A 25,778-nucleotide genomic window follows, 5' to 3' on the forward strand; every position below is an offset into this window, starting at 1 on the left:
AGCAATACATGCTGTTATCAAATTAAGCCGTTGATGGGTAGTGCTCTCCAACTATTTGGGTGATAAATCTCTCGGGTCAAACTGTATGGACACGAGAGGTTTTGAGTTCGATTCCTGCTGGGAGTAATATTTGTGTGGTCACATGTTGAATTTTGACCTAATTTACCCTGTCATTATGTGGAAAACGGCCTGAGTTTAGACACATGTCAAGAAGGACGTGTAAACGCTACTCAAGAATTTGCCCTCAATGTTCAGCCACTGCCAGTTATTCTACCTGGACCTGCTGTTGTTAATCTGCCTCCTCTTCAGCACTCTGCATTTCCTTCTCCTCCTCCACATAATCCCAATCCAATCTACATGAAACAACAAAATCAAAATGGAATGGCTGCAGTTTGAATAAAGACCATGCCATCCCAAGTGTTTTCTTTTCTTGCACCGGAGTTGATGATCAGTTCAGTTCCTTCATTCTGCATAGTTTGATTATTTTCCACGCAATTAATCAATGTTGGCTATAGTTTGTATGTCTTGGGATTTTTCGTATTTTTAAATTTGAATGTTTTCCGAACATTTGTTGATTAATAAGGGAGTGGTAATTAATGGTTAATTAGAGCTTTATCAAGCTTGGGATTGCCACCCACAGACCCCTCTCTTTCCGCAGAAGAACCACAAGCCCTGTCGTCGCAACTTTGGTCGCTCGAATCTCCAACGTCACTGCCTCGAAGTCACCTCTGGCTCCAAATCACCGGTTGTCGACTTTGCCCCTTCACTCTCCCGATCGGGAGTCTCCTTTTTAGTTATGAACTGCATTTGAAAAAAGAACCAAGATAACCCCCAAGAAAAGACAAATCATGAGCCCCACATAATTAGCTCACAAAGATGGAATAGTGACCGTGGGATTGGCCCATCAAAAGTAGCCAAACAAACGGTCGGTTTGACACTGTTTTTTGGACAGCAGACAACCATCTTAATGGGCTGGCTATCAGGTGTGGGCCAGTCCAATCAAGGAACTAACTTTTACGATTTGGGATTACTAGTCGGGCCTTCGGACCACTTAATGGGCTATCAAGTGTGGGCCAACTGTATTCAAGGCCCAAGCTGGTAATTCTCTTTCTATCGCGTTTCAAAATCCTCATCGAGCAGTCGAGCATGGTCAAGCCGGAGAGCGCGGTTCGCACCGTGCTGGAACCACTGGCTCAGTTTGATCTCTCGTCCACCCAAACCCGCACATCGATTCGAACTCTTGCGGTCTCCACTGTCTCCGATTTGCAGACCCTAAGATGATGAATGCTGTGTTAAGCTTTCCTGTATGCTCAGGTACCTCCAGTGGTTGATTGAAGATCAAGACTCAAATGACAATCAGTTGCATACCTTATATGCACTCTCACTTACCAAACCAGCAGTTGAATCCTTGGAAGCAGACAGCATATCTCAAGACGCTGGAAGAAACTCGATTTTTCAGTGTCCTGTACGAGAGAGATTGCAGATATTCTTACAGTCTTCAGATTTGTATGATCCAGAAGTGGTGCTTGACTTGATTGAAGGATCAGAATTATGGTTCAAAAAGGTTTGTTGAATTCCTTTGTTACTTTGATTTTGAATCTGCTTATTACTGTAGTAGCTGCATAGTTGATGATTGCTGACTCATTATGCCTTATGAATTCTGTTTCATGTATGTCTTATGTGCTATCCGGTGAGAACGGATAATGTTGATGCTTTTTTTACATTAAATTCATGAGTACTTTTAAACAAGCGCAATATTGTGCGGAGATTGGCATATGTTGAGATGGTGAAGAGATGTTGGTTCTTCAAATTTTGGCGCTGTAAGTGGGAACCAATTCCTATGTAGGATGTTTAATTGTCATATGTTGAGATGGTGAAGCCCTCTCGAGTGATATATTTATTGCTTTTACTTTTAAAATTGTCCTATCATTGTGATGTTTTAATAGTATGAGAAGGTATGTCTGCAACCTATTATCATATTGCACCGAGCACATAGATGGATGATTGTTTCCTTTATGAACATTAAATTAAAAATGATAAAATGGTCTCTCAGGAAGTTAGAGGACAATGAAGCTGCTGAGCAATATTGTGCGGAGATTGGCAGACCAGATGCCTATATGAAGTTAGTTTCCTTATTATTCTCTCTATTTCTCCTCCTTCTAGATTCTTTCTTCTGGCTTTCGATAGTCTGTTTGTGACCTTTTCAGGTTGCTTGACATGTATTTGGATCCGCAAAATGGTAAGGAGCCTATGTTTAAGGCTGCAGTTCGCCTTCTCCACAATCATGGAGAATCACTAGATCCATTGCAAGTTCTGGAGGTATGTGCATGTGCCTCCGTTCTCTTCTCTATTTCTTACAGTCTTCTACACGCAACGGGCACTTCAATGGGTGGCCCACCGTATATCATATAAACAAGCGCAAAGCAAACTGATATACTTTCCTTTGCATATGGATATTTTTGTACAAGACTTCTCAATATTGGGAGGTGCACACTCTGTTTCAGAGTAGCAAGGAGATGGCACTGCCAGGTTCAAAGTCTTGTTTGAGGAATTTGATCTGAGGCTTAGTGAAATTAATGGTTCTGCAGATGAATGTTATATGAATTAGTAATTTTCTTGGATAAGAGTAAAGAGCTGATTATTTTCATTTCATTTATAGTGATTGAACAGGTGCATTTGGTTCTTTTATTATAAACTCATAGTTATGCCGCTATAGGAGAGGAAATTTATCCCGCAGATGATTGCATTTGAGAGCTACTAAACCACATCCAAGTAAGGTGTAGAGAACCTAGTGGCAGCATATCACATCAATTTTATAAAAAGCTATACCTGATTTGTATCATAGTTTGCCTCGAGGAAATTGCGAAGGAAATTTATCTGGCTGTAGACTGATACGAAGGTATTATTCACTTCATGTATAAGTTCTCAAACATCATTGATTCGCTAACAAGAGACCCAAATCATAATCATGTTACAAGGTTGGCTGCTATTTTGTGCTGGAACTGTGTGGTGTTTAGCTTAATTTTCAAATATTACTCTCATTGCCTCTATAATACTTTCTGAGAAATCGCATATTTGATATTGCAGACCTTGTCCCCAGATATGCCTCTTCAGCTCACCTCAGATACGATATTAAGAATGTTTAGGGCGAGGATCCATCATCATCGTCAAGGACAAGTAAGATCTCTCTCTCTCTCTCTCTCTGTGTGTTCTTCATCTTGCTCAAAATAACTTGTGGAATTCATTTTTCTCTGTCCAAAAAGTGTCAAAGAACAACTTCTGGTATTGCTATGGTTATGGTTATGGTTATCTACATAAACTAAAATAAGAATATTTAATGCCAAACAACTAGTAAGGTTGAAATCTACGAAGAGTCCTAATAAATTTCCTAAACTGAACATCTATGAACCTCAAATTTGCATATCATCTCTAATTCTTAACATCTATCATAAAAACTAAGGAATACTAAATAGAACTGTGACAAATAACTCAAAATGGACGTCAAATTGAAAAGTTTTTATAATTTACTAAGAAACTTTTTTATAATTTAATGACATATTGATTGATTTTGTAGATCGTGCACAATTTATCCCATGCTATTGATGTTGACGACACAAGGCTAGCAAGAATTGAGGAAAGATCACGGCATGTGCAGATAAATGATGAGAGCCTCTGTGATTCTTGCCAGGCTCACCTTGGAACTAAATTGTTTGCTATGTACCCAGATGATGCTGTCGTCTGTTACAAGGTCATCACTATCCTCTTTATCTCTCTATACTTTTTAGTTTTTTCACATTGTACTCGTATACTTAGGCTGCAGACTGAGCTTTTTTACTACTTAATGGGATCAATAACGTTGCCCTTGTATTTTCCTTAAATCATTCAAAAGAATTTAAAAAAAAAATAGAGAGAGATTGAATATAATTGGTTTTTGTTCCTTTTTCCAGTGTTTCCATCATCAGGGTGAGTCTACTTCCGTCACTGGCCATGACTTTAGGCGAGATGTCTTATTCAAACCAGGTTGGCTTGTGACCAGGTAGGGGATAGATACTCATGGAAGTTGAGATTATAGCATGTATCCATCCATGCCTCTTCCTGCAATCCTGCCCGCACAGATGTCTTGTCTTCTACTCTTAACTCTTAACTGGGAAGAGCATGTCTTGAATGTAATTGTCGTACATTTTTGGCTCAACCAGGTGTGTGTCTGTAATATTTTCTGAGAATTTAATTTATAATCGTTCTTTGCATTCCATTTTCATTGTTGAAGAATAAATGAATTTAGGTAAAATCAGACCGAATGATTGAAACAGCAACTGTATTAACTAACTGGTTAGTGGTTACTATATGGTTGTAGTCAATTCAATATTTCTTTGGGGAAAGTACCACAGAAGCTCCTCTACTTTACAAAATAGGTTGATTGAACTCTTTTACTTTTCTTTGAGTCGTTTAAGCCCCTGTACTTTGAAGAATGGGCTCAATCAATTCGTTTTGCACAAAAAGCCAATAGAGGGGCTTCTGTGGTCGGGAGCAAACGTTTGGGCTGAGCGGGCCTTTTAAAGATGGGCTTTAATGGGTCTATGTCTTTGCTCGTTTTTGTCTTATTGGGCCTTATCTTTCTCTCTTAGTTAGGGTTTGATGATCATATCTTTGTACGACACACACAATCATACGCTTGAAAATAACAGAAAATAAAAAAGCGAAAACGAATGTGAAAGGAAAGAGGGGAGCTTCGCAGTAGAAGCGAACGAGATAGAAGAGAAGGCTCGACCCACATAACTTGATTGATTCGTCGTCTCGCTCTAAGTCCACTCGATTTCTTATCTCTCTGGTCGCGCGCTTCCATTTATCGGTGCGTAATTTCTGATCTTTTCTCTTTTTCTTCAATAGGGTTAAATTTTGTAGCTCGATATATTAGGGTTTTGCGTTGGGATATTTATTATGGACGTATCGCTGCTGCTTTTGGGTACCTGTGACCATCTGTACCTGTTCATTGATTGGCAGTTGTTGGATTGTTTCGATAGATAGATATCATTCGATAAGCATACACACATGTCGGGGATGTTACCTGGGGAGTCTTCGCATCAGATTCAAGGAGGGTCCGAGGGCAGTGGGTATTCGAGGAACAGTCTTGACAGGCAGCCAGAGGAAGTAGGTCGATGGTATTTTTCGAGGAAGGAGATTGAAGAGAGCTCCCCTTCTAGAAGAGAGGGTATAGACCTAAAGAAAGAGACTTACTTCCGCAAGTCCTACTGCACCTTCTTGCAGGATTTGGGCATGAGGTTAAAAGTGTAAGTCCAGAAAATTTCCGTTCTTCTTTTAAATTGTTTCAGTAGTAATAGATTTTTTAGATTTTTTGCTGGTTTATTTAAGCTATTTGATAATGTGTGCCTGAGATGTCAATACAAATAGGGACATATATGTATTGCATACAAAAAGGTGCATATATCTATTGGGGACTAGTTTTTTTTTTTTGGAACTAATTCTGGTACCCTTGGTGAGCTTTTCGAAATGTCCTATTTTTGGGGATTGTTGGTACATGCCTCAACAATCTACATGAGCTGTTGATTTCGGATATATAGTATATGTGCTAGTTTGTTCTTTTCCGAAAGGTTTCAGGTTTAATATGTGTTGTTGTAATCTTCTCGGTTAAATGAAAAAGGTTGACATACTACGGATGTCCAATAGACCGTTAACAGCAAACTAGGTACTCTTGAAAGTTAACTCTATGGTTACAACATGATAAATTTTTTACCCTCTCATTGTACCACTTCAAACAAGCCCTAGATTTGCATGTTATTGCATAGCCCATTTCTACCAATTTAACCATTGAAACAACCCATGAAGAACCCATCTTATTGTGTCTTGACAATTACAGCAAACTTATTCTTGAAAATCCAACTCTTTCTTTCATAACCAGATGATAGAAAAATTAATTAAAAGCCCAATTTTAGTTTAAACCACAACTGAGTTACCGGTTGTAGTGTTGTACACTAATGCTTCAATGGTCTTAATCCCCAGAATCCTCAATTTTCAAGCCCTGGCTAATACTTTAATATGTCGTACCTCGAGGTTATTCCAACCTGGTATTCTATTGATTATTGCCAGTTGGATCTTAAGGTACTTTCGTTTGTTAAAAATATTTGAAAATTCAGATAAAAAGGGTGTACTTTAGGATTCTCAATGCTTATTGTTCTTGGAAGCCTCATTTTGAACATTGGTTTGGAAGGGAGTTGGATTCTAATGGACTGGATTGTGTTATTGTTGTCTGCTACCTAGTAATATGTAGGATAAGTATTTTGTTTTCATGATTGACGTATAATGGGTAAGTCCGAATAGTTCATTTTTTGGCGGAACATGTACCTGTTGTTATACTAAATAAGTTGCTAAAGCGTGTGGACTTCTTACCGATTTTACCTCTATGCATTTTGGCATTGTCCTTTGAAAGATGAAATTTACTCCCTTGTTTTGCTATTATATACTGTTTATGTTCGTAGCTCTTTCTCTACTTTTAGCTGCACTTGCATACAACCTGTGTACTAAAAATTGAGGGTTTTTCGTCAATGCTTATTAGGGAGAATCGTAGAGCTTATGAATCTGAATGTTTTTGAATTCATGTTATTTTGAAATTCTGTCTCTCTGGAGGAATTGAGGAATTTCAGTATGACCATTTCTTATGCAGGCCCCAGGTAACAATTGCAACGGCAATAATCTTTTGTCATCGGTTCTTCATTCGTCAATCGCATGCAAAGAATGATAGAAGAGTGAGCTTTTACTGCTAATTCTTTTCTTTTAAAGCCATTAGAAAACTTTACAGAAACACAATTCTACCTGCACTTCTTGTTTTTGTAGAACAGTTCAGCTGCAGTTGTGGCCTATCTGCCTATACATGGTGTTGGAATAAATGCACTATATCTAGAAAACCCATCAACAACAACAAATTTGGAGATGTTTGATTTAGTCACGACATTTTTTTGTTCATGGAAAACTCTTTGACTGGCTTGTAGTGGATACATTAGAATTTAAATTTGGATTCAGTTTCAGCATTTTGTATGCATAATACACAGTGCCCAGTAGTCTTCTCCAAAGGAAAATAGTGATATGGAGTAAGAACAAAAGAATAGGTATTTTTCATCAATAGCACTGGAAGGTAAGATTTTCTTAATAGCATCAATACGTAAGATTCCCTAAATTGTGTTGGTGGTTAGATTTTTTATAGGAGTTAGATTTCATGATGGCTGTTCGCATATTGGTGTGGCCCTTTAGTGTCAAAACATTCTTCCGTTTGTAAGTTCCTGTCACCGTTCCGTGAATGTGATTCACTTGTTGCTAGAGCAGTTTTATGAGCTTGATATATTTGCACTAATTAAAAGAGTTTGACTTATTTGCAAATCAGTACCCATGGCAACGTGACATGTGGGTCTCATGCTTGACATATTTGCAAATCAGTACCAATGCTCTGACATGGACAAAAAGTGTTTCATGCAGAAACTCTTCTGGTGTGAACATCATTAGCCCTGTGATTTATGTTTTCTTTATGTGGGAGATACTTTTCTTATTAATTTATTTATGTATGAAAAATGGAAATTTTTTGGTATTCATTTGAAATGGTTTAACTGCGTGACTCATATCTTCTTACTAAATTTCCTGCATTTTGTCCTTTCCCATTTAGTTGAGGTTAATTCAATCTACAATGTTTTTTACACTGCTACTTCTGGGACCGCATGTGTCCAGTGTTATACCCTTGCATTGTGAAGAACTGAAGATGCTATTTCATGGTTTCAGTATCTTATATGTTGGGCCTTCTTTACTGATGTATGTATAACCATGTATTCATGCCTGAATGCGTCTTGCAAAAACAAAACCAGTCAGATAGATTTGATAATTTATAAATATGTTGCTAACAATATTTGTTGGCTTCACAGACCATTGCGACTATATGTATGTTCCTTGCTGGCAAGGTAGAAGAGACTCCTCGTCCATTAAAAGATGTTATTGTTGTCTCATATGAGATTATAAACAAAAAGGATCCAGCGGCGGCCCAGAGGATCAAACAAAAGGTGTTCTTTTAATAATATTTCTTTTTCAGTTTATTTTTTTTGAATAGAAAAAATTTATTCAAGCCCCAAAGGGGAGCAACCCACAACTACATCAAGGACGAACAGTTAATAAGATCAAAAACATTTCTAGGGAAAGACAGACTCCAGAATTTTAGACAATCAAACCATGTTTCAATAAAAAAGTCTAGGGAGGAATCCTTATGTTCAAAGATTCTGTTGTTCCTTTCTTTCCAAATCAGCCACATAACTGCCATAGGAATGAGCTGAAATAAATTCTTTTGGTGCTTGTCTTTTCCAATAGAAGCCCACGCAAGTAGCTCTTTATCTACAGTATTGTGAGAGACCCACCATAGCCCCAACATCTTCCATACATTTTCCCAGACCTTTCTGGACCAAGGGCAGCGCAGGAACAGGTGATTAATAGACTCGGAATCTGCTTTACACAAATAGCATCTATTCACAAGAGAGAAACCCCTCCTTTGCAGGTTGTCTTGAGTTAAGATCCTCTGCCAAACAACCTCCCAGCAAAAGAAAATAACTCTAGGAGGAGCGTTAGATTTCAGTTTATTTGTAGGATGGCGTGCACCATGTTGAACATTTTCCCCACTTGTCCACAGCCTATGCATCCTCTTTCCTTGTAGTGAGGATTCTATCTTTGTCGCTTAATTTTTCGTAACAATATAACCTGCAGTTCCTCTTTATTTAACCTAACCATGAGCAGCAGTTTGCATGTAAAAAGATTTTCTAGCCCTGTACTTTATAAACATGATGAATGATGTTTTATGCTCATTCAAAACACTTCACAGAAATGTGCAACTTGTAAACTACTATTTTCAGTGGAATGCTTCATATTTTTCTTTTATCTGAATATACCAACTCCCCCTTCTCTTCACTTTTTATTTTTCACCTGAATCAAATGTTCTAGCTCAGAATCTACTTTCCTAGAGCAGCTACGTCATTGATTAATTATCTCCCTGCGATGTAAGATTATGTACTTTTTTTTTTCTTTCTTGTTTGTGTTATTTTTGTGCCTATAATTTAATCATTTAATGACATTATACTTGCAGGAAGTATATGAGCAGCAAAAAGAACTTATTTTACTTGGGGAGAGGGTTGTACTTGCAACTCTTGGTTTTGACCTCAATGTCCATCACCCTTATAAGCCCCTGGTTGAAGCAATAAAGAAATTTAAGGTTGCACAGAATGCCCTTGCTCAAGTAGCATGGAACTTTGTTAATGATGGGTATGCTTATCATACTCTTTTCAAGCTTAAGTAATTTCAGTTAGTGCTCTCTCTCTTCCTTATTCTTCTTCACACACTGGAAAGCGGCTTGCAGACTGAGGACATCGCTCTGCCTGCAATTTAAGCCCCATCACATAGCGGCGGGTGCCATTTTCCTTGCTGCCAAGTTCCTCAAAGTGAAGCTTCCATCGGATGGTGAGAAGGTCTGGTGGCAAGAATTTGATGTCACCCCACGCGAATTGGAGGGTCGGTGTCCTGCCCCTTATTTTTGTAATACAGAACTTTCATATCTGTTGGGACAGTATTTAAACAGCCCCATGGCACTAATGCTGCATTGCTTGTTCGCTTGTAGCATTGACTTACGAGACTTAGGTCTTTTACCCCCGGATAAAGGATTGTTGCTACTTGCTATCTTTTCCTTTGTGGGGTTATTAGTATCTCATGTTACCCAACCCAATTGAATAGATGTTGGGTTGCAGGAAAAGTTACTGTGGATGTTCAAAAGATCATCTGCATATATCAGAAACTGTGACTGTTAATAGTTAGAGTGCCATGTGTGTTGCTGCCACTGGTTGCTGTTCTTTGTGTCTTAACAAATGATGATTGCACTGGTGTGTACTTTATTAATCCTTGTCCTTATTATTTGTTGCAGAGGTTAGTAATCAGATGCTGGAGCTTTATGAGCAAAACAAAGTTCCCCCTTCTCAGGGTAGTGAAGCAGAAGGGAGTGGCGGTGGTGGGCAAGGTCGTAGGGCCACAGGAAAAGCTCCTGTTGGGAATGAGGAACAGGCCTCAAAGCAACTATCATCACAACCGGAAACTTCAGACAACCATGGGGTGCAACCAAGAACCTCACAAAATCAAAGTAATGATAATGGGAGCACTGAAATGGGCAGTGTTATTATTGATCACAAATTGGATTCAGAGACTAAAGATGATCAGCACCCTGAGCATTTGTCTCACAAGGAGAACATGAGAGAATATCCAAACAGGTCCAAACCTGGGGCAGAGCGAATGGGGGGCGAAGATCAAGAAAGAACTGGTGCCCGAAATAATCTCGTCGAAGCAGGAGATTGGAGAGATGATGGGACATCACGCAAGTTCAACAGTGTGGTCGGAAGAAACTTGGATCTCCGGGAAGGCCCACTTGGCCAGTCCCCGAAGGATGCTATTAAAATGATTGACAAGGATAAGGTGAAGGCAGCACTTGAGAAAACGAGGAAATCTCGCGGAGAAACAACTCGGAAAAAAGATGTTATGGATGAGGATGATCTCATTGAAAGGGAGCTAGAAGATGGGGTTGAATTGGCAGCTGAGGTCAAGAGGGAGGGAAGGCAGAGCTCGAATAGAACTGGGAATTCTGAAGGAACTAAGGACCATGGAGAAAGCGGAGATGGAAACCATGTTGGCAGGAAAGGGCAGTCATCAAGGGGTCTGGAAACTGAAAATGCAGAAGAGGGAGAAATGATAGATGATGCTTTCCCCGTACTGAAAATCCGAAAGAGGAAAGCGGGGAGCCCAGCTGATCGGCAGTTGGAGGGAAAGAAACGGCATGATTACATGCCAAACAATCATGATACCATAGAAGATGGACACCGAATGGCCCGGGGTGCTTATGGTGACAGGGAGAACAGGAAGCATTCTCATGATAACCATTTTTGAAGCATCACTGAGATGTTTTGTGATTTCCTCGAGTTACTGGCACTTTTGAGACCCTGGAAACTGCTGCTATTAGTTTTCATTATGAATTTTCCCGTATGGCGTGTTGTCAATGCACAACATGTAATGGGGATGCTCTAGTTTTGCAATGGCAGAGCCACCTAAAGTGAGAAATGTATTTGAACTATTTCTTAAGCTCCTATATTTATATAATGTAGCAGGAGGAACATGAGATTTCTCGTGATTGAATAGAAAGCAAGATGCCTAATCTAAAACCATTCCCTCCTCCCTCATTAACGTCTCTCTCTCGCCCCTCTGTGTTCTCTGCTTCACACTTCAGAAGAAGATCAAGATCTCTCACAATTCCAACAAATCTTTCAAAGCCAATTCTGAAGCCCAAAATTGGGTCCCAAACTCTCAATTGACCCCAAAATCAGCCGCCCACCCTCCTCTGCTCCGCCACTCGATACCCTGAAAAAATTTCCACATCAAACCCGCTCCGGACATTCTCTGCTGCTCTTGAACTCTCCTCCGTCCTCCTCTCCCACCCACTACCCGCTGTCGCTGGCATCTCGTGCCTCACACCCTGCAAGGAGTAGAAGCAATTCTCCAAGCGTGAGAAGCAGGAGCTCAAAAGGCTCGAGTCTTCATTAAAGCTTTATGCCCCAGATTGGGCACCGGCTCTGGCAATCAAAATTCTGTTATTAGAGGTTCTGCACTAACCCCATCCCCCTCAACATTTGGTGGTGGATTTGAGTTCCTCTCTTGCCAAGCAAACCTAAAAATGAAAACTCTTTTGCTGGCTAGTAAGGCAAAGAAGGCCTGCTGTGAGTCTACACAGTTCAATTCATCTTAAGATGGCTACGTGAAATTGTGTGCCCCACATCATTTGTATGAAATCATATGCGTGCATCTTAACATTTGATATAGATAAGACAAGAAATACTGGGATATGTAAAACTGTTGAAAATTATCTTTTTTGAAAGAAAAATCACCTTAAACGCTTATATAATCCACTATATTACTCACTATTTAGAAAGTTAAAGTCATATTTAGTTATTTACAACATAGTTAATAACAAAAGTAGCTATATATATATATAGTCTCCACCAGTCCACCACCACTAGGACTACATTCATATGGGAGTATAGCAAATCAAGTTAAATGTTTTTTTAAGCTTAAGACAAAATCAACTAATCTAGATATATGATAGGGAGAGAACCACGAGTAGTTCAGATGACACTCATATCTGTGGTATCTCATAGAGATCTCGAGTTCGAGCCTCCCCCATTCTCCTTCCCCTATATTAAAAAAAATAAAATAGATATATGGTAGGGCATGACTTTTCTAAAAAGCTAGCATGACCACAATGAATCTCCCAAACTGGCCTGGTCTACCATGTTTATCTCAAAAGTGGGCTTTCCTTGTGAACCCATGAGCCTGGATGAGGGCGACCCACTATTGCTTGGGCTACCCAGGCCCACTCCATGATGAGGGAAAGTTGCTGTCTGCCTCACCTTGAGATGCACCACCTCAGCTTGGGCCAGAGCCAGTTGGGTCTGGAGCACATCTATTTGTTGTTGCAGAGATGATATGGCTCCTACACAGCCGTAGACCGGGTCACGGACCCTGGCGTTGGCTTCATACACCATGCTACTAACCGCGTCCCCTCGCTGATGGATCGGCAATTCCTGCAAAATTCCACAACCGAGTTTGGGCTTTAGTAGAGCCGAAGTAAAGGCCCATGGGCTTAAAGGCCATGTTCGTCATGATTACATAGTTTGATGATGACATTGAAAGAAGTTTAAGAAAAAAGAGTTGTTAAGCTAATTTCTTTATTTTATAAAGGTCAATTTACATGGCACCACCGACTATTGTATTTGATATTGTTTTGGGTATTTGTCACTATTAGTTTGGGTCCAATTTAAATGACAATTCTCTCCTTTACTTTTTTTTTTTAATAACGTGAAATTTACCAAGTTATTCACCAGACAACTAATTGATAAATTGAGATTGAAGACTCTGCATTGCAATTTTCTAGAGTATGGAATTCTCATTCAATGGCTTGAAAGACGTACTACTACATATTCTGCCAAATTTTTTTCTACACCACATTATTCTGTCAGATTATTTCTATATTATTAGATGCGATTTCTATACTCTTGTGTTGCAGAATTTCTCCATCCATACGAGTGGGACCAAGAAATAGTAAAACTTAAAAAATTGACATCTTCACGTGAACTCAAGTGAATAGACCCAACCTATTAAATTTACAAAAAAAAAGAAGAAAAGAAAGTAAAATAGACCCAATGAATGAATGAACGAATGAAATACTTGGAATCTTAAAGACAATAATGAAATCAAGATTGAAAAGTCTTCATCAAAAATCAACCACTAGCTTTTGCAAGCTAGCTAGTGTCAAGAATTGATCATGATGTCGAAATCGAAATTGAAAATTTTGACAAAGACCATTTTGAATTCTATATATATATGAAAGTACATGCATATGCACTCCTTCAGTCCTTTGTTTCCTATATAGGATTCTTCGAGAATTCAGTAGTAAAATGTAGGGTATCTCTTTTCACAAAAAAGAAAAAAGAAAAAAGAAAAAGAATGTATGGTATTGGCATCTCTAGAAGGAATTTCAAAAAAGTTGAGTTTGGCATTACGTATTGGCTTTTCAAAATTATCATATTCATCTCAAAAATCTCCAGGTGAAATATGTGTGTCCTTTACTTTTTTCATTCAAACAGTTTCACAGATCTCAATGTTTTTTTTTATCTCAATTATCTTAAATATTGAGATGAACACAGATTTCACATGAAACATATGCGTTGATATTAACATTTACGATATCTGAAATAAAAAAAAATTATATTGACATACCTAAGCATTTTCGTACTCCATCTACTCATTAGTCAGAGAGGTAAAAATAAAATATATGTCAAACTCAACGGCAAAATAATTAATATAATTATCTAAAAAAACACCTAGAGTAGTACAAAAGGTTCGATTTCAAGATCAATCAGGCAAAATGGAGTAAAAAATTATTGAAAGAAGAGAGAGAGAGAGAGAGAGAGAGAGAGAGAGAAGTAATTACCTGTAGCATCTTGTTGACATTGCTTGCACCAAAGACCTTGTGAACATTGGCAAACTTCTGGGGTTCATCAGCTGGAAAGTAAGGAGCAAACACACAATCTTGTGCACATCTCCTCCTGAGTAGCTTACATGCTGCACAAGGTGAGGGTGTACCTTGTTTCCTCCCACTCTCCTTCATTCTGTCCCCCTCTAGGGTACACCTACAGACCACCACTCCTCCTAACACCCTCTGACTCCCCTTTAATTTTGTTTGTAGGGTACCTATATATGCCCTTGCTGAGAAAAGACAAAGGCCTAGATTGGTTATATTTATGTTTTATAGGACAAAAACAAGAAGAGAATCACAGCAAAAGTGAAGGGAGGGAGGGGCAACAAATACCACCCAAGCCAAGAAGACCAAGTCCAAGAGAAGAGAGGAGAGAGGAGGGGGAGGGAGGGCCAGTTTATAGTAGTACAATCTCATGTGGGTCCCACCGGAAAAGAGGTTCTCATTAGATTTTCGGTCGACATCATGACATGACATCTTGTTGGGTGGCCCTTTCACCATTATTAACTTTTACTTTCTTTATTTTTTACTATTGCCTTTGAATAGGATAACATATATATTATATATGTATATAACTGTGGATACGTCTTTGCATCGCATGCAAAAGTATTGTTTGTTCTGGAATACTTCTACATAGGGCTGAGCATGAGTCGATTTTACCTGCATAACGACTCATTACTGGCTCAACTTTCATGATCGATAATCAATCAACCCACAGAGTCGGATCTATAATTTCACCAGACCCAACCTTGTCTCTATCAATATTTCTACCCACTCCCTCATGGTTTTATTTCAGAAAATTATTACGCTTCCCTATTCGAACTCGTAACATGTTTAGTTTGAAAGGTTAAGTATTCAAGTTACAATCTAGACTAGTTGGTTACTTGGTGACTCAATTCCCAAACTAAAGAGATTATGAGTTTAAATGAGGGAGACAAATAATTTTCTGAAATAAAATCATAAGAATAGGGTAAGAATGTCCGTAGAGGAACCTAGAGCGTACAATACCTTGAATGCAGCAACGCATCGACAATAAATTTTACATTTTACATTTTACATTCTACTATATGAGGAATAATAATAATACTGAAAATGAAAATCTTAAAGGCATGATAGGTAATGATGGTTCAATCGGTGGGCCTGGTTAATGTATTTTGAACAGTAATGTGAAAAAGATGGATGTCAAATAACTCAACTATGAACAATACCACTTAATTAAAATCTCTCCCAAAATATAAATATATCAAACATAAATAAATGATAAAAATATGTTTTTTTACTAAACACCACAGAAACAAGACCACATTTTATCTTCTTGTTTTTTTTTTCCTCAAAAAGAAAAGGTCTTTGTGTTGTTTGGGATCCAATGTATGTGTAGAAGTTACCGGGCGACGTTCATGGTGGAATTTTGGATATAAAGTATATAGTATATACCTACTTCTACGACATACTACATGTGGATGTGTGTGAGAGGCCGCATGTTCTACAACATCTATATTCTAGCGTGATTTGACGTTATTTTCATATTAGATTTCGACCCAAGATTTAACCGATCAACTTATGTAATTTATAGGTATTGCATGTGACATGTAAATTCATCCCAAGGTAGCTTCAAGATTCTTCATTTTTTATTCTTTTAATATTATTAATTAAGGGGATTAATTTATTTATAATTGCTGCAACTAAAAGACAAGAAAATAAAATACATATAGGAGACCAAAACAAAGCATGCCGCTGGAGACGACAAGTTGGGGCGGCACGTGCACATGGAATAGCTAACATGATCATTAAACCGTCAACTCTCTCTAAAGTACCATACCAAAAAAAAAAACTCTCTCTAAAGTGGGTTCAATGAATCAAAGATCGTCGCCTAGGATTAGTCGCTCCGTTATCAACCACTTGGCTAAATCTGATTGGCTTATAAGGATTTAGTATTTTCTTGGGATGGGAGCTGAAATTCTAACTAATTATAATTTCCCAAAAAACTCATATTAAATCATAGTTTAAAATGTGTTATTGAGTATATTATCATAATTCATAACCCTAAACATTTTTTTTTATCTAGAACAACAACATACAAGCTTGCTCTTTGAATATTTCAATATAAGTCTAAACTCAAGTCGTCATACCTAATAGCACAAAAAGTTTACATTTGACGACGTGATAAGTTGAGTGAAAACTTAGTGTGTGACCACAAGAGTATTGTTCAAAGTGGGAATCGAACTTAGGACATTCCAGGTCCATACCATTTGGTCACGGAGAAATTCCCCATAAAACCCTAAATCCTAAACCATAAATATTAAAACCTAATATGTTATTTGTGGGTAAAAAAATTATGAATATTTAACATGATTTTGGGGAGAAATTGTAGTTGAAAATCATAGCCCCAGCTCAAGAATTTTTAATGCATTAGAGGGAGACTTTTTCATTACTTTTGAAAATTGAATGAAAACATTACCAAAAATTTCTTTGAATGGAAAACAAATTAATTACACATTTAATTATCTCCAGAATTTTCAGCGGGAAAATCTTTTTCATATCAGGTGGATTTTGCATGTCACCATCTCTGGCCCCCTCGAAGAAGAAAATGGAGAAGTCATCTTCCATTTTTGTAATGAATTTTGAATCTGATTAGCATTGTATTAATAGACTAATGCACGATTTTCAAATTTGTGCGAAATAATTAATTATGTTAGGTATAATATATTAGTCATTAGCCCAAGTCTTTTCGTTCTATTTTTAGGGGTCGACGTGTGTGTTTGTACTTTTGTAACTAGTGATCATGTGAGCCAGCATGAGCAAATAAAACCAAAAAAAAATCATTTAATTTATCTTCATATATAGAATCTCATCACATGTGCAAGTAATTCCAAATCACTTTTTTAATGAGAACGACACCGTATAAATTTATTTTTTAAACATTTGATATGATCTTAATTCGGACAGTTAAACCCGTAAACACAGAAATTTAATTTTCACCTGATTATAGTGTAAGTTGAACCAAAACCCAACACGTGATCACAAGGGTATTTAATCTTAACAAATTCACCTAACCATGATCTTCTTATAATACTTATATAACATCGATTATTAGTTTTTTTTTCATGCCCTTCTAGCTATTATACATTGCGTAAAAAGAGGAAAATTTAAAAGGAGTCTTATGATTAAAGAAGCTCATAATGAGGTTCTCCATGGCAATTGATCTTTATAGTTGATCGATGGACACACTATAATTATATTTTTTGAGTCAACTTATGTGGTCCATTAGTAGTTGGTCAATGAATATATAATATACTTCAAAGAGACACTTATTATAGCTATCTCCACTAACCCCCTAAATAACCTATATATATATATATATATATATATATATATTCATATAAAGTGCATGTAGTTGAAAAAAATTGAAAGATGATAATTGATTCCTTGGTGCATGCAATTCTTCACTTGAAATGTCTCCTTAATTACATCAATAAAATTAATCTTGATTATCAAAAAAAGGGACCCGCTAATTTGTGAGCTATGTGATTTTTCGATCATCAAACTTCAATAAGCAAATGTTGCTAAAATTCGGTACTAGTTTACACGTCTAGACGAAAAAATAGTGAAAATTCATAATGTGTTCGCAAACCTAACTAGTTAGGCTCCGGCGCATATCAAAGAAAACAATCATATATAAGAAATTTAATCTCCCTTAGGAAAACTGTTGAAGTTTGCTCATGTTTGGAATCTTGACATATCTGTCCTCACATATATTCGAGCTGTCTAGATGGATGTCGCAAATCCATAATTTTCGGGATACTCCTTTAAATAGAACTTTAGGTTTTTGTTTTTAGTGAGTAATGGCATGGTCGCCTCCTACAATGGGCTTGTTCTACATGTATTGGGTAGGTTCTTGATTTGTAAACTTCTCCATATAGTGAAATTAGTTTTCTACTACCCATGGAGGTAGGCCTTAATTTGTGTGTCGAACCACGTATATCATTTGACTTGTCTCTTTATTACTTTGATTTATTTGGATATTGTTTATTGGTTGATTCTCTACATAACTAGGTTGGATATTTTGTTTAGTCAATCGATTTGGTGATATTATCTGTGGGTATTGGTGATTTTGACACAATAAAAACATGTATCAATCAAACTTACAGATATTTATAACATTCATCAATTGATTTCAAATGTCCTCACTTAAAATCCCAAGTCCACCAGCACTCACTATATATCCTAGAAATGCATTCCTTGGTGGTCCAAATAGAGACAGCACAATTTCCATTGGCAGGTGAATTAGGTGAAGCAATCATTTTTTTGCCAAGACAAACATGCCGAGCAACTGATCAATTGGGTAAACATGCCGAGCAACTGATCAATTGGGTAGTAATTAGTGGTCAAAATAGTGGAAACTAAATATTGTTGATTCACATATATAATGCATGCCATTGGATGGTATAGTGAGTGGTCAACCCTAACACAGGCCTAGGGTATGCTTTGGACCGTTAATCGCATAAATTCTTTCGGTTGGAAATGAAAAGGACGGAAGAAATCATGCAATTCTACATTTTTCTTTTTCTTTTCACTTTTTGGTCCCCCTAGATTTGCAAGTAGAAGCTTTTATGTTGTTGCACCCGAAAAAGAACCAAAAAAGAGAGGGTAAATGAGTCTCAATAAAGGCTGAGGAAGCATGTCTAGATTTTTGCGGTATAATGAAGGTTTTGAGTTTGATTCCGAGTAATAATTTTGTGATCACGTACTGGAGTTTAACCCAACTTACGTTGTTGTCACGCGCATAAAACTTCTATGCATACGAATTGATGGCCAAATATTAAGTTCATATCGAATGCAGAAAAGTCAAATTTGTATAGTATCATTCTGGGTTATCAAAAAAAGTGCGTGCATGTTTGGTATTTTACACTTCCGTTCAACCATATCAATGTGCATATATATGTTACATTGTCAATTAATAGGTTTAGATAAATTAAAAAAGAGAAGAGAAAAGAAAAGTGTGGGGTTTAAAAAAAAGGATTGATGTTTGCAAGGAGGAAAAGGCAACATAGGTGTGCCAAAAGTCATAAATAAAAGCTAAAAGAGTTGATGCAACGACATAATTTGTCAATGGTTTTGTAGATGATGCAAATCAGTGAGCAGTGTTTGTGTTTTAGGTACAAGAGAGAATCATGACAATCTGCTTCGACCCTCCAACTTAAATTTTAATTATTGAGAAATTGACTTTCTTAAATTTCGTTTGAAAGTTTGAGGCTCATATCATTATCACCACATGTGTAACTTTTTATACTTGCTAGTACTATTGTTTAGTGAGTCAGGTGGTCCCAGTGGTTCCGAGAGTTATTTCGCCCACGAGTTTAGAGCTGGCTCGACTCTCCAGTAAATATGTTGAAGTGGAGAATTCTTGAAAACCAAAAAATGAGTTAGGTGGATATATAAGACTTAACTATTTTAGTCATTCTTTTTTATGGTTTGGTGACTTTGAATGAAACCGAACCTCCATTTTTTATTATTATAGATAATTAGTGTGTGTATATATAGTCCTCCGAAAATGATATGTAACCCATCAGTTTGGGAGCCCACTAAGTTTATTCAATTGATTTAATCAATGGAATAGTTTTATTTATACTCTTTTATCCCAGAATTTATCGTCCAAAATTTATTGTTTTAATATACATTATATTATTTTTTAAAACACAATCTATAATTCATTGTTTTTGAAAATTCCATTGAAAAAAATAATGGAATTAAGAAATTTCATTGAAAAAACAATGGAATTAACATTTACCTGATAAAACTCATCGATAATAGATCTTTTTAGAAAGAGTTTTATGCGTTGATTCTGAATATATAATTTTTAAAAAAATATAACATGTATTTTAAGAATTAAAACGTTTTAAAATTTCATTTAAAAGACTTGGGCTCCCATGAACTGCCACTACATGGGCTACCTAGCACTATTGATAGTCCTCACATACATAAGTTTTTCAAATTTTCTTCACCTAAAATTTGTGTCAAAATCAAATTAGGTATTATCAATTCTTGCTTACATATATATTTATCATCTTGGAGTCACACTTGGATTCGGTTGTCCTTATTAACAAAATTACATGTACCAAACTATTTTTGGTAACTAGTGTATATCATACCCATATTTGTTCTATATTTGCATGTTATTTGCTATAATATAAGAAGAGCTATCTATATATAGACTTGTTATTATGATTCAAGTTGGCTAGCCCTAACTTGAATCATAATGATGTCAGCCTCCAACAAACAAAATTTAAAAAATTTGTTTTTGACCATGCCTTTTTCTTTTTTAAAATTGAATAATTAATAATCATGATTTTGCTTTTTCTGTTAGGTTTAACCACCGCTCTTATGGCGGCATGTGGTGATATATATTAACAAAATATTGCATGATCATCGTGTATATTTATCTTTAATTAATTATAAAGTTTATTCTGTATTGGAATTTGTTGGCACTAAAAATATTATGGGCGAAGCCTAGTCCATCATGTACAAGGCCCATCATCAATCACAGCTCATAAGCCCATATTGTTGTAGAAGAGAAGCTCAATTGATGAGTATAACTGCCCAAGAAAGAATAGTGCTGAGAGTGGCCCATGAAAAAAGGAAGAAGTGGTGGCAGTTATAACAAGATGGTCCAGGTGGCAGCACATGAAAGAAATTAGGCAAGTTGTTGTGAGAAGGTGGTAGTAACTTTCAATTTACAGAACATGGAGTAAATCAAGGATAACTGCAACAAGATCATGGTTATGGAGGAGATTTTCGTGCAAGACAGGAGATATAAAAGATGGTAGACAGACAGAGATTGGGACACACACACACACAACCAGTCAAACAGACAACAAAAACTCAAGCCTAAAGACACTTTCAAGCTTTCTAGCATTTCAATTACATTTCCAAATTCGTGTCAATTTCAAGCAAGTATTATGTCCTTCATTCCAAATTCTCTTGTATTTGTTTCTTGTCAAGTTTCAATGCCAACCATCGTTGTGTAAATTGTTCTTGGTGTCTATTTATGTTTCTCATTTCAATCTCAACAAAGCGCACTTCAGTGGAGTTGGGGAACCTAGAACTATTGAGATCCCAAGGTAGTTCGTTCAATTGTCTAGATAGAAGTCTTATTTACATTTGGTGCATTTTATTCAAATTAGTGTAGGAAGCCTTGGCACACCTGCAAATCATCATCACCTTGGGCCACTTTTTGGTAACAACAGAATTCCAACTTTTGCAATATATATATATATATATATATATATATTCTTTTCTTACTTTTTTTAAAAGAACTTATTAGTATTTCTTCTTTTGGGTAGGGCAGTTAAACCACCAACTGAAGGAACGGTTTGTTAGTTATAGTTTTCTTCAATCAAATATAGGAATTTTCTTAAAAAAATATTACGAAAGTTAATTGAGCTTTATGTGAACTTAGAAGAGAACTATAATGATTTAACAACTGTGATTTTGATGGTAAATTAAAATCAACATAAAAGTTTCAATTTCCAATGGTTAATTTCATCATTGGTTTCGTAAACTAATCAACATAAAGAAATGCTTACGTTAAATAAACATTTCTTTATGCTATCCTTTATTTTAATGGGTTAAAATGGTTACTAACGACTCGAATTTAGACTCATATCGGATGTTTAAAGGATAAACTGATTAAAAAAAATTAGTAATTGGTAAAATCATTTTACAATGGAGAATTTTACAAAGCAAAAGTTATTATGTTGATATGTTCCCGCCATTTTCTGTCAAACGATAAATATACACCAAAGAAAATATATGTTCATATGTTCCCGCCATTTTATGTTGATATGTTTAGACTGGTGTGTGTGTCTATATATACATATACATTTTTTAAACCAAAGAAAATATTTTGTTCAGATCATGAAGTAACTGAAAGCATAAAATAATTTTGTAGTTGACAAAAGAAAATATATATATAGAAGAACTCTCATATAAGGGTTTAATGTAAGAGTGTAAAATAAAGGTTTATGTTTACACCAATGATTTGAAATATGTGGGATCAAAAGTAGTGGACCCCATTTGTCATCTCACTCATTCACACCATTAAAAAGTGACCCTTATTTTACACTCTTACATTAGACTCTTATGTGAAAATTCTTATATATATATCTTAATACTTGTAGTCTTGTACACAGTAGACAATACAATGATTCATGAACCCTACATAACTTTATTTCTTTTCATTGCAAGAAAAAGAAGGAAAAAAAATGACAGAATGAGTGAAGTATTGTCACCAAGATCTTCGCTTGATTAAAAATGCAAGATCCTGCCTGGAGCATGACATGAACAACAAAATCATATAAATTGATGTGATGACATTGACCTTCAAAGATCTAATTAACACGAAGTCATTAGGCCCATATAATTATAATTAATTATATTTGTTTTTTCAAACTTTTTATAGACAGATCTCATGGATGGGTGATGTCATGGAGGGGATAATTAAATTTTAATTAGATGGGTTATTAATATTTAATATCATGAGTGAGTGACTTGTTGCTTAAGCAAATTATCTTTTAGATTCAATAAATTAAAACCCATTATCTACTAATAAAATGTGTTTATATATTATTCATAATAGTTAGCTTTAACCGACATTGTACGTGTACTAATCTTAGTAAGTTATAGATACGATAAGATTTTCTTGTATGGCTTGTGCACATTATACTCTTCAACCTCGTTGTCAATGACTCAATGTATAGTCTGTGCTATCCAACAAGAACATGTTGTCATGCATCAAATGGTAGAAATCCAAACACAAACACGTCATCAAGTATTGTCCTCTCTGGGTCATGAGCCCGCACATATTTGTTCTCTCGAGTCGTCTTCATAGTACATAGAACAGAAAATGTGTCTGTTGTGTGAGAGATGCTTGGCCTTTCCTTATATTTCACTTAATTGGGTTATGTTAATTCGATATGAGATTACAAAGTCGTTTTTACAGTCAAGCTATTGCAATAGTTCAAAGAATTTCATATCATACAAGTCAAGCTTGTTAATCTATGACTAGTTGTGTACTTTATGGTGTTGTGCTTGCAGTACCACTAAACTACATGTCATAACAAAACATTTGGGGTAATAAAAACTATGGAGGGGTGTGTGGGGAGAATATATGGACAAGGTGGAGTATCTTTAATTATATTGCTTTGGTTAATATGTTATACCTTTAATTTCTTGATGTTAATACTTTTACTTTTGATTTGGAGGGTTTTAAAGCATGGACTAATTAGTAGTGGATTATACTGATGATGGCATGATAGTTTGACTTTTGTAGAAAAACTTCTGTATTTTTTGTCAACATTAATGTCCCACATCGATCGACGTAATCTAACTGAATGATATAAGTAACAGATTTACACCTAGACATAAGAACTAACGACGATAGCTTATGAAGAATAAATTCGTACAAATAAGTGATTCAAAGTAGACAATATCTTTTGATATGTCTAGGCTTGGATTTCCAATATTTCGTATAGTGGATTGATCAATATTCTTTCATATCCTCTGCTTATGAATCTCTTCTAAAATTGTTGTCCATGCAACAAAAAGAGCACACTCATTATGAGTTGAGAAAAGTGGCAGAAGAGGTGACACTATCTTTGAAATCTTTATGAAGAACAGGCCGGAGGGACCCCATGGACTCTTTATTGTCATGCGTTGGTTGGCCACAAGCAAACAAGCATGGCCAACAACAGAATCATGCTCATGGTGCTCAACAAAGAGCAAGTGATACAATACCACTTATGAGTAGTTAATGGCTTGCATCACCCTTTTATCTTTTGTCTCTTCAGGAATCCCATTCAACCTCCATTATCATAATAGATTCAGATCTGCAGGCCTTTTTTTTTTTCTTCTTTTTTTTCAACTCGACAGGCATGTCAGATGTCTTTTGGACAGTTCATTAAGCCCAAACTCGGGTCAGACTAGGCACGCAAACTCATCCGATAAGGTTAGTTGGACCGAGGGATAGCAAAAATCACTTAGAAATAGTTGCGTCATTATAGAATCGAACTCCCGACCTCGGATGAAATTGTTTACGCCTTAAATCTGGAGAGATAACCAGATAGAGACGTAGAGTGTCGTGTGGTTACTAAAAGTCAGCTCTCTATGTTTCTATCACAAAGATATAGATATAGACATTGACATTGACATTCACATTGACATACAAGCTCTTGACCAGCCCACCCTGTAAAAGCGCCAGTTCATGCAATTATATTTGGGCTGAACCATATAGGCCAAAATCATCGGGCCCGGCCCAACATATTGAAATCAATTTCCATTTCGCAAGCTCAGTCCACAATATATTTGATGACTTTGGCTAGGTCTCTCTATCTCCTGAAGTCTAATCGGAGTGATCAGTACTTAGACAAGTAGTACTTCTCTCTGGCCAGTTCTTCTATACTCCAAGAATCGTGCCCCTTAAAGAATTATCACTCTTGAGTGCACTGGGATGTTTCAAAAATAGGTACTATCGCGTCAGGTGAATTCAATAATAGACGCATGTTGGCATTCTAGCCCTCCTCCTTTCGGGACCTATCTGAAAGAGAATCCAATACTACAATGCTATGGCGTCGGATGATGGTCCGGTTAATGTCAAAACTTTAATTATTAACGGATTTAGGTTCAAAATTTATAAACTTTTGCAATTTAAATTAAGGTAAAAAATACATAATCTTGAACTCCAAGAGTCTCAGAGAAATAATACATATATCATAGCCAAATTTTTGGATAAAATGTCAATTTTGAGGGTCTAAACAACCTCATATCGTCGTTCATACTTTATAGTATGAGTTTTGTTCATTGGGCCAAAACCTATTGAAAAATAGTATTATAGGCCCAAGTTTGATGTTGGAAGCCGAAAGTTTGATGACCCATAAAGAACAAAGTCATACGAACATAAACCGATAAACCCGGACAATATCTGCATGGTGAGTGAGCTGAGATTTTCAACATTGTATCGGAGCAAAATCTCATATTAGACGGACATCTACTTATTCACTTGTTAGTTTGATATAACTCAACCGACAAGTACGGAGAAGAATCAAAATTTGTAAGTGATGGTTCAGAAAAAACAAAGTTATGCGGACTCAATCTATCTACGGAAACTGATAAACTCAAAGTGGACAAACAATATTATTGATGTGAATGCGCTGTAATTTTCAACACATCGCGAGATAGATGGAGATCGGTCTTGCCTCAGCGGCAAAGTATTTTTTTTTTTTGATCGCAATTACGGACAACCAGCACAGTTAGAGAGAGGAGTGTTGTCTCGGTTCATTATTGGATATGCTGGTTCAGAGGAGAGTGGGCAAGTGACTTAAAGCCCTCGGTGCCCATTCCTTGCTATTCTCCTTCTTCATTTTGCTTGAAAATTACAATAACAGCTTGAGTCTCTTCTGCCACCCATATATGTATGTGCACTGGATATAGATGGACTGACACATTAAATGAACTAATTTTGAGGAACTCGATATGATCCCACATCATTTAGATGTGGGAACTGATGTGCTAAAATCAAACCACAGATAAAGTGCACAAGTGATTGGCCAAACCAATAACAAAATTCAAGCAAATTAGATATAAAGAATCAAACAAAACAGTAAACAACACGAGATTTACG

General features: G+C 36.5%; 3 protein-coding genes across 5 annotated transcripts; 2 read left to right on the top strand and 1 right to left on the bottom strand.

The window, feature by feature from the left end:
* Positions 1 to 1,140: 1,140 nt before the first annotated feature.
* On the top strand, positions 1,141 to 4,252 carry LOC120012259 (vacuolar sorting protein 3-like). The gene is made up of 6 exons (XM_038863598.1): positions 1,141 to 1,564; positions 2,054 to 2,122; positions 2,208 to 2,319; positions 3,088 to 3,177; positions 3,575 to 3,748; positions 3,948 to 4,252. The coding sequence occupies exons 2-6, from the start codon at positions 2,118 to 2,120 to the stop codon at positions 4,038 to 4,040; spliced, it is 474 nt and encodes a 157-aa protein (XP_038719526.1). The 5' UTR covers positions 1,141 to 1,564; positions 2,054 to 2,117; the 3' UTR covers positions 4,041 to 4,252.
* A 313-nt stretch (positions 4,253 to 4,565) lies between these two features.
* LOC120012257 (cyclin-T1-4-like) lies at positions 4,566 to 11,234 on the top strand. Of its 3 annotated transcripts, none has more exons than XM_038863594.1 (7): positions 4,566 to 4,849; positions 5,022 to 5,288; positions 6,680 to 6,761; positions 7,923 to 8,057; positions 9,125 to 9,300; positions 9,395 to 9,546; positions 9,953 to 11,234. In XM_038863594.1, the coding sequence occupies exons 2-7, from the start codon at positions 5,050 to 5,052 to the stop codon at positions 10,960 to 10,962; spliced, it is 1,794 nt and encodes a 597-aa protein (XP_038719522.1). In that variant the 5' UTR covers positions 4,566 to 4,849; positions 5,022 to 5,049; the 3' UTR covers positions 10,963 to 11,234. The 3 variants fall into 3 exon arrangements, with proteins under 3 accessions (XP_038719522.1, XP_038719523.1, XP_038719521.1); XM_038863593.1 differs by having other exon boundaries at positions 4,573 to 4,849; positions 5,002 to 5,288; XM_038863595.1 differs by lacking the exon at positions 7,923 to 8,057 and having other exon boundaries at positions 4,567 to 4,849; positions 5,002 to 5,288.
* An 838-nt stretch (positions 11,235 to 12,072) lies between these two features.
* Positions 12,073 to 14,460, bottom strand: LOC120012258 (LOB domain-containing protein 4-like). The gene is made up of 2 exons (XM_038863596.1): positions 14,060 to 14,460; positions 12,073 to 12,650 (listed from the first exon to the last, which is right to left on the bottom strand). The coding sequence occupies exons 1-2, from the start codon at positions 14,234 to 14,236 to the stop codon at positions 12,315 to 12,317; spliced, it is 513 nt and encodes a 170-aa protein (XP_038719524.1). The 5' UTR covers positions 14,237 to 14,460; the 3' UTR covers positions 12,073 to 12,314.
* Positions 14,461 to 25,778: the final 11,318 nt, after the last annotated feature.

This window comes from Tripterygium wilfordii, chromosome 13, assembly GCF_013401445.1.
Source record: "Tripterygium wilfordii isolate XIE 37 chromosome 13, ASM1340144v1, whole genome shotgun sequence".
Classification (NCBI taxonomy): Eukaryota; Viridiplantae; Streptophyta; class Magnoliopsida; order Celastrales; family Celastraceae; genus Tripterygium; species Tripterygium wilfordii.

Bases quoted from the DNA above. Each gene is read 5' to 3' on its own strand.
- LOC120012257 (XM_038863594.1), top strand. From the start codon at position 5,050: ATGTCGGGGATGTTACCTGGGGAGTCTTCGCATCAGATTCAAGGAGGG. The intron at 6,762-7,922 runs GTGAGCTTTTAC...TTGGCTTCACAG, and splicing joins ATGCAAAGAATGATAGAAGA to ACCATTGCGACTATATGTAT. The intron at 9,547-9,952 runs GTCGGTGTCCTG...TATTTGTTGCAG, and splicing joins CACCCCACGCGAATTGGAGG to AGGTTAGTAATCAGATGCTG.
- LOC120012259 (XM_038863598.1), top strand. The intron at 2,320-3,087 runs GTATGTGCATGT...TTGATATTGCAG, and splicing joins ATCCATTGCAAGTTCTGGAG to ACCTTGTCCCCAGATATGCC. The intron at 3,749-3,947 runs GTCATCACTATC...TCCTTTTTCCAG, and splicing joins ATGCTGTCGTCTGTTACAAG to TGTTTCCATCATCAGGGTGA.
- LOC120012258 (XM_038863596.1), bottom strand. From the start codon at position 14,236: ATGAAGGAGAGTGGGAGGAAACAAGGTACACCCTCACCTTGTGCAGCA. The intron at 12,651-14,059 runs GTAATTACTTCT...GGAATTTTGCAG, and splicing joins ATGTCAACAAGATGCTACAG to GAATTGCCGATCCATCAGCG.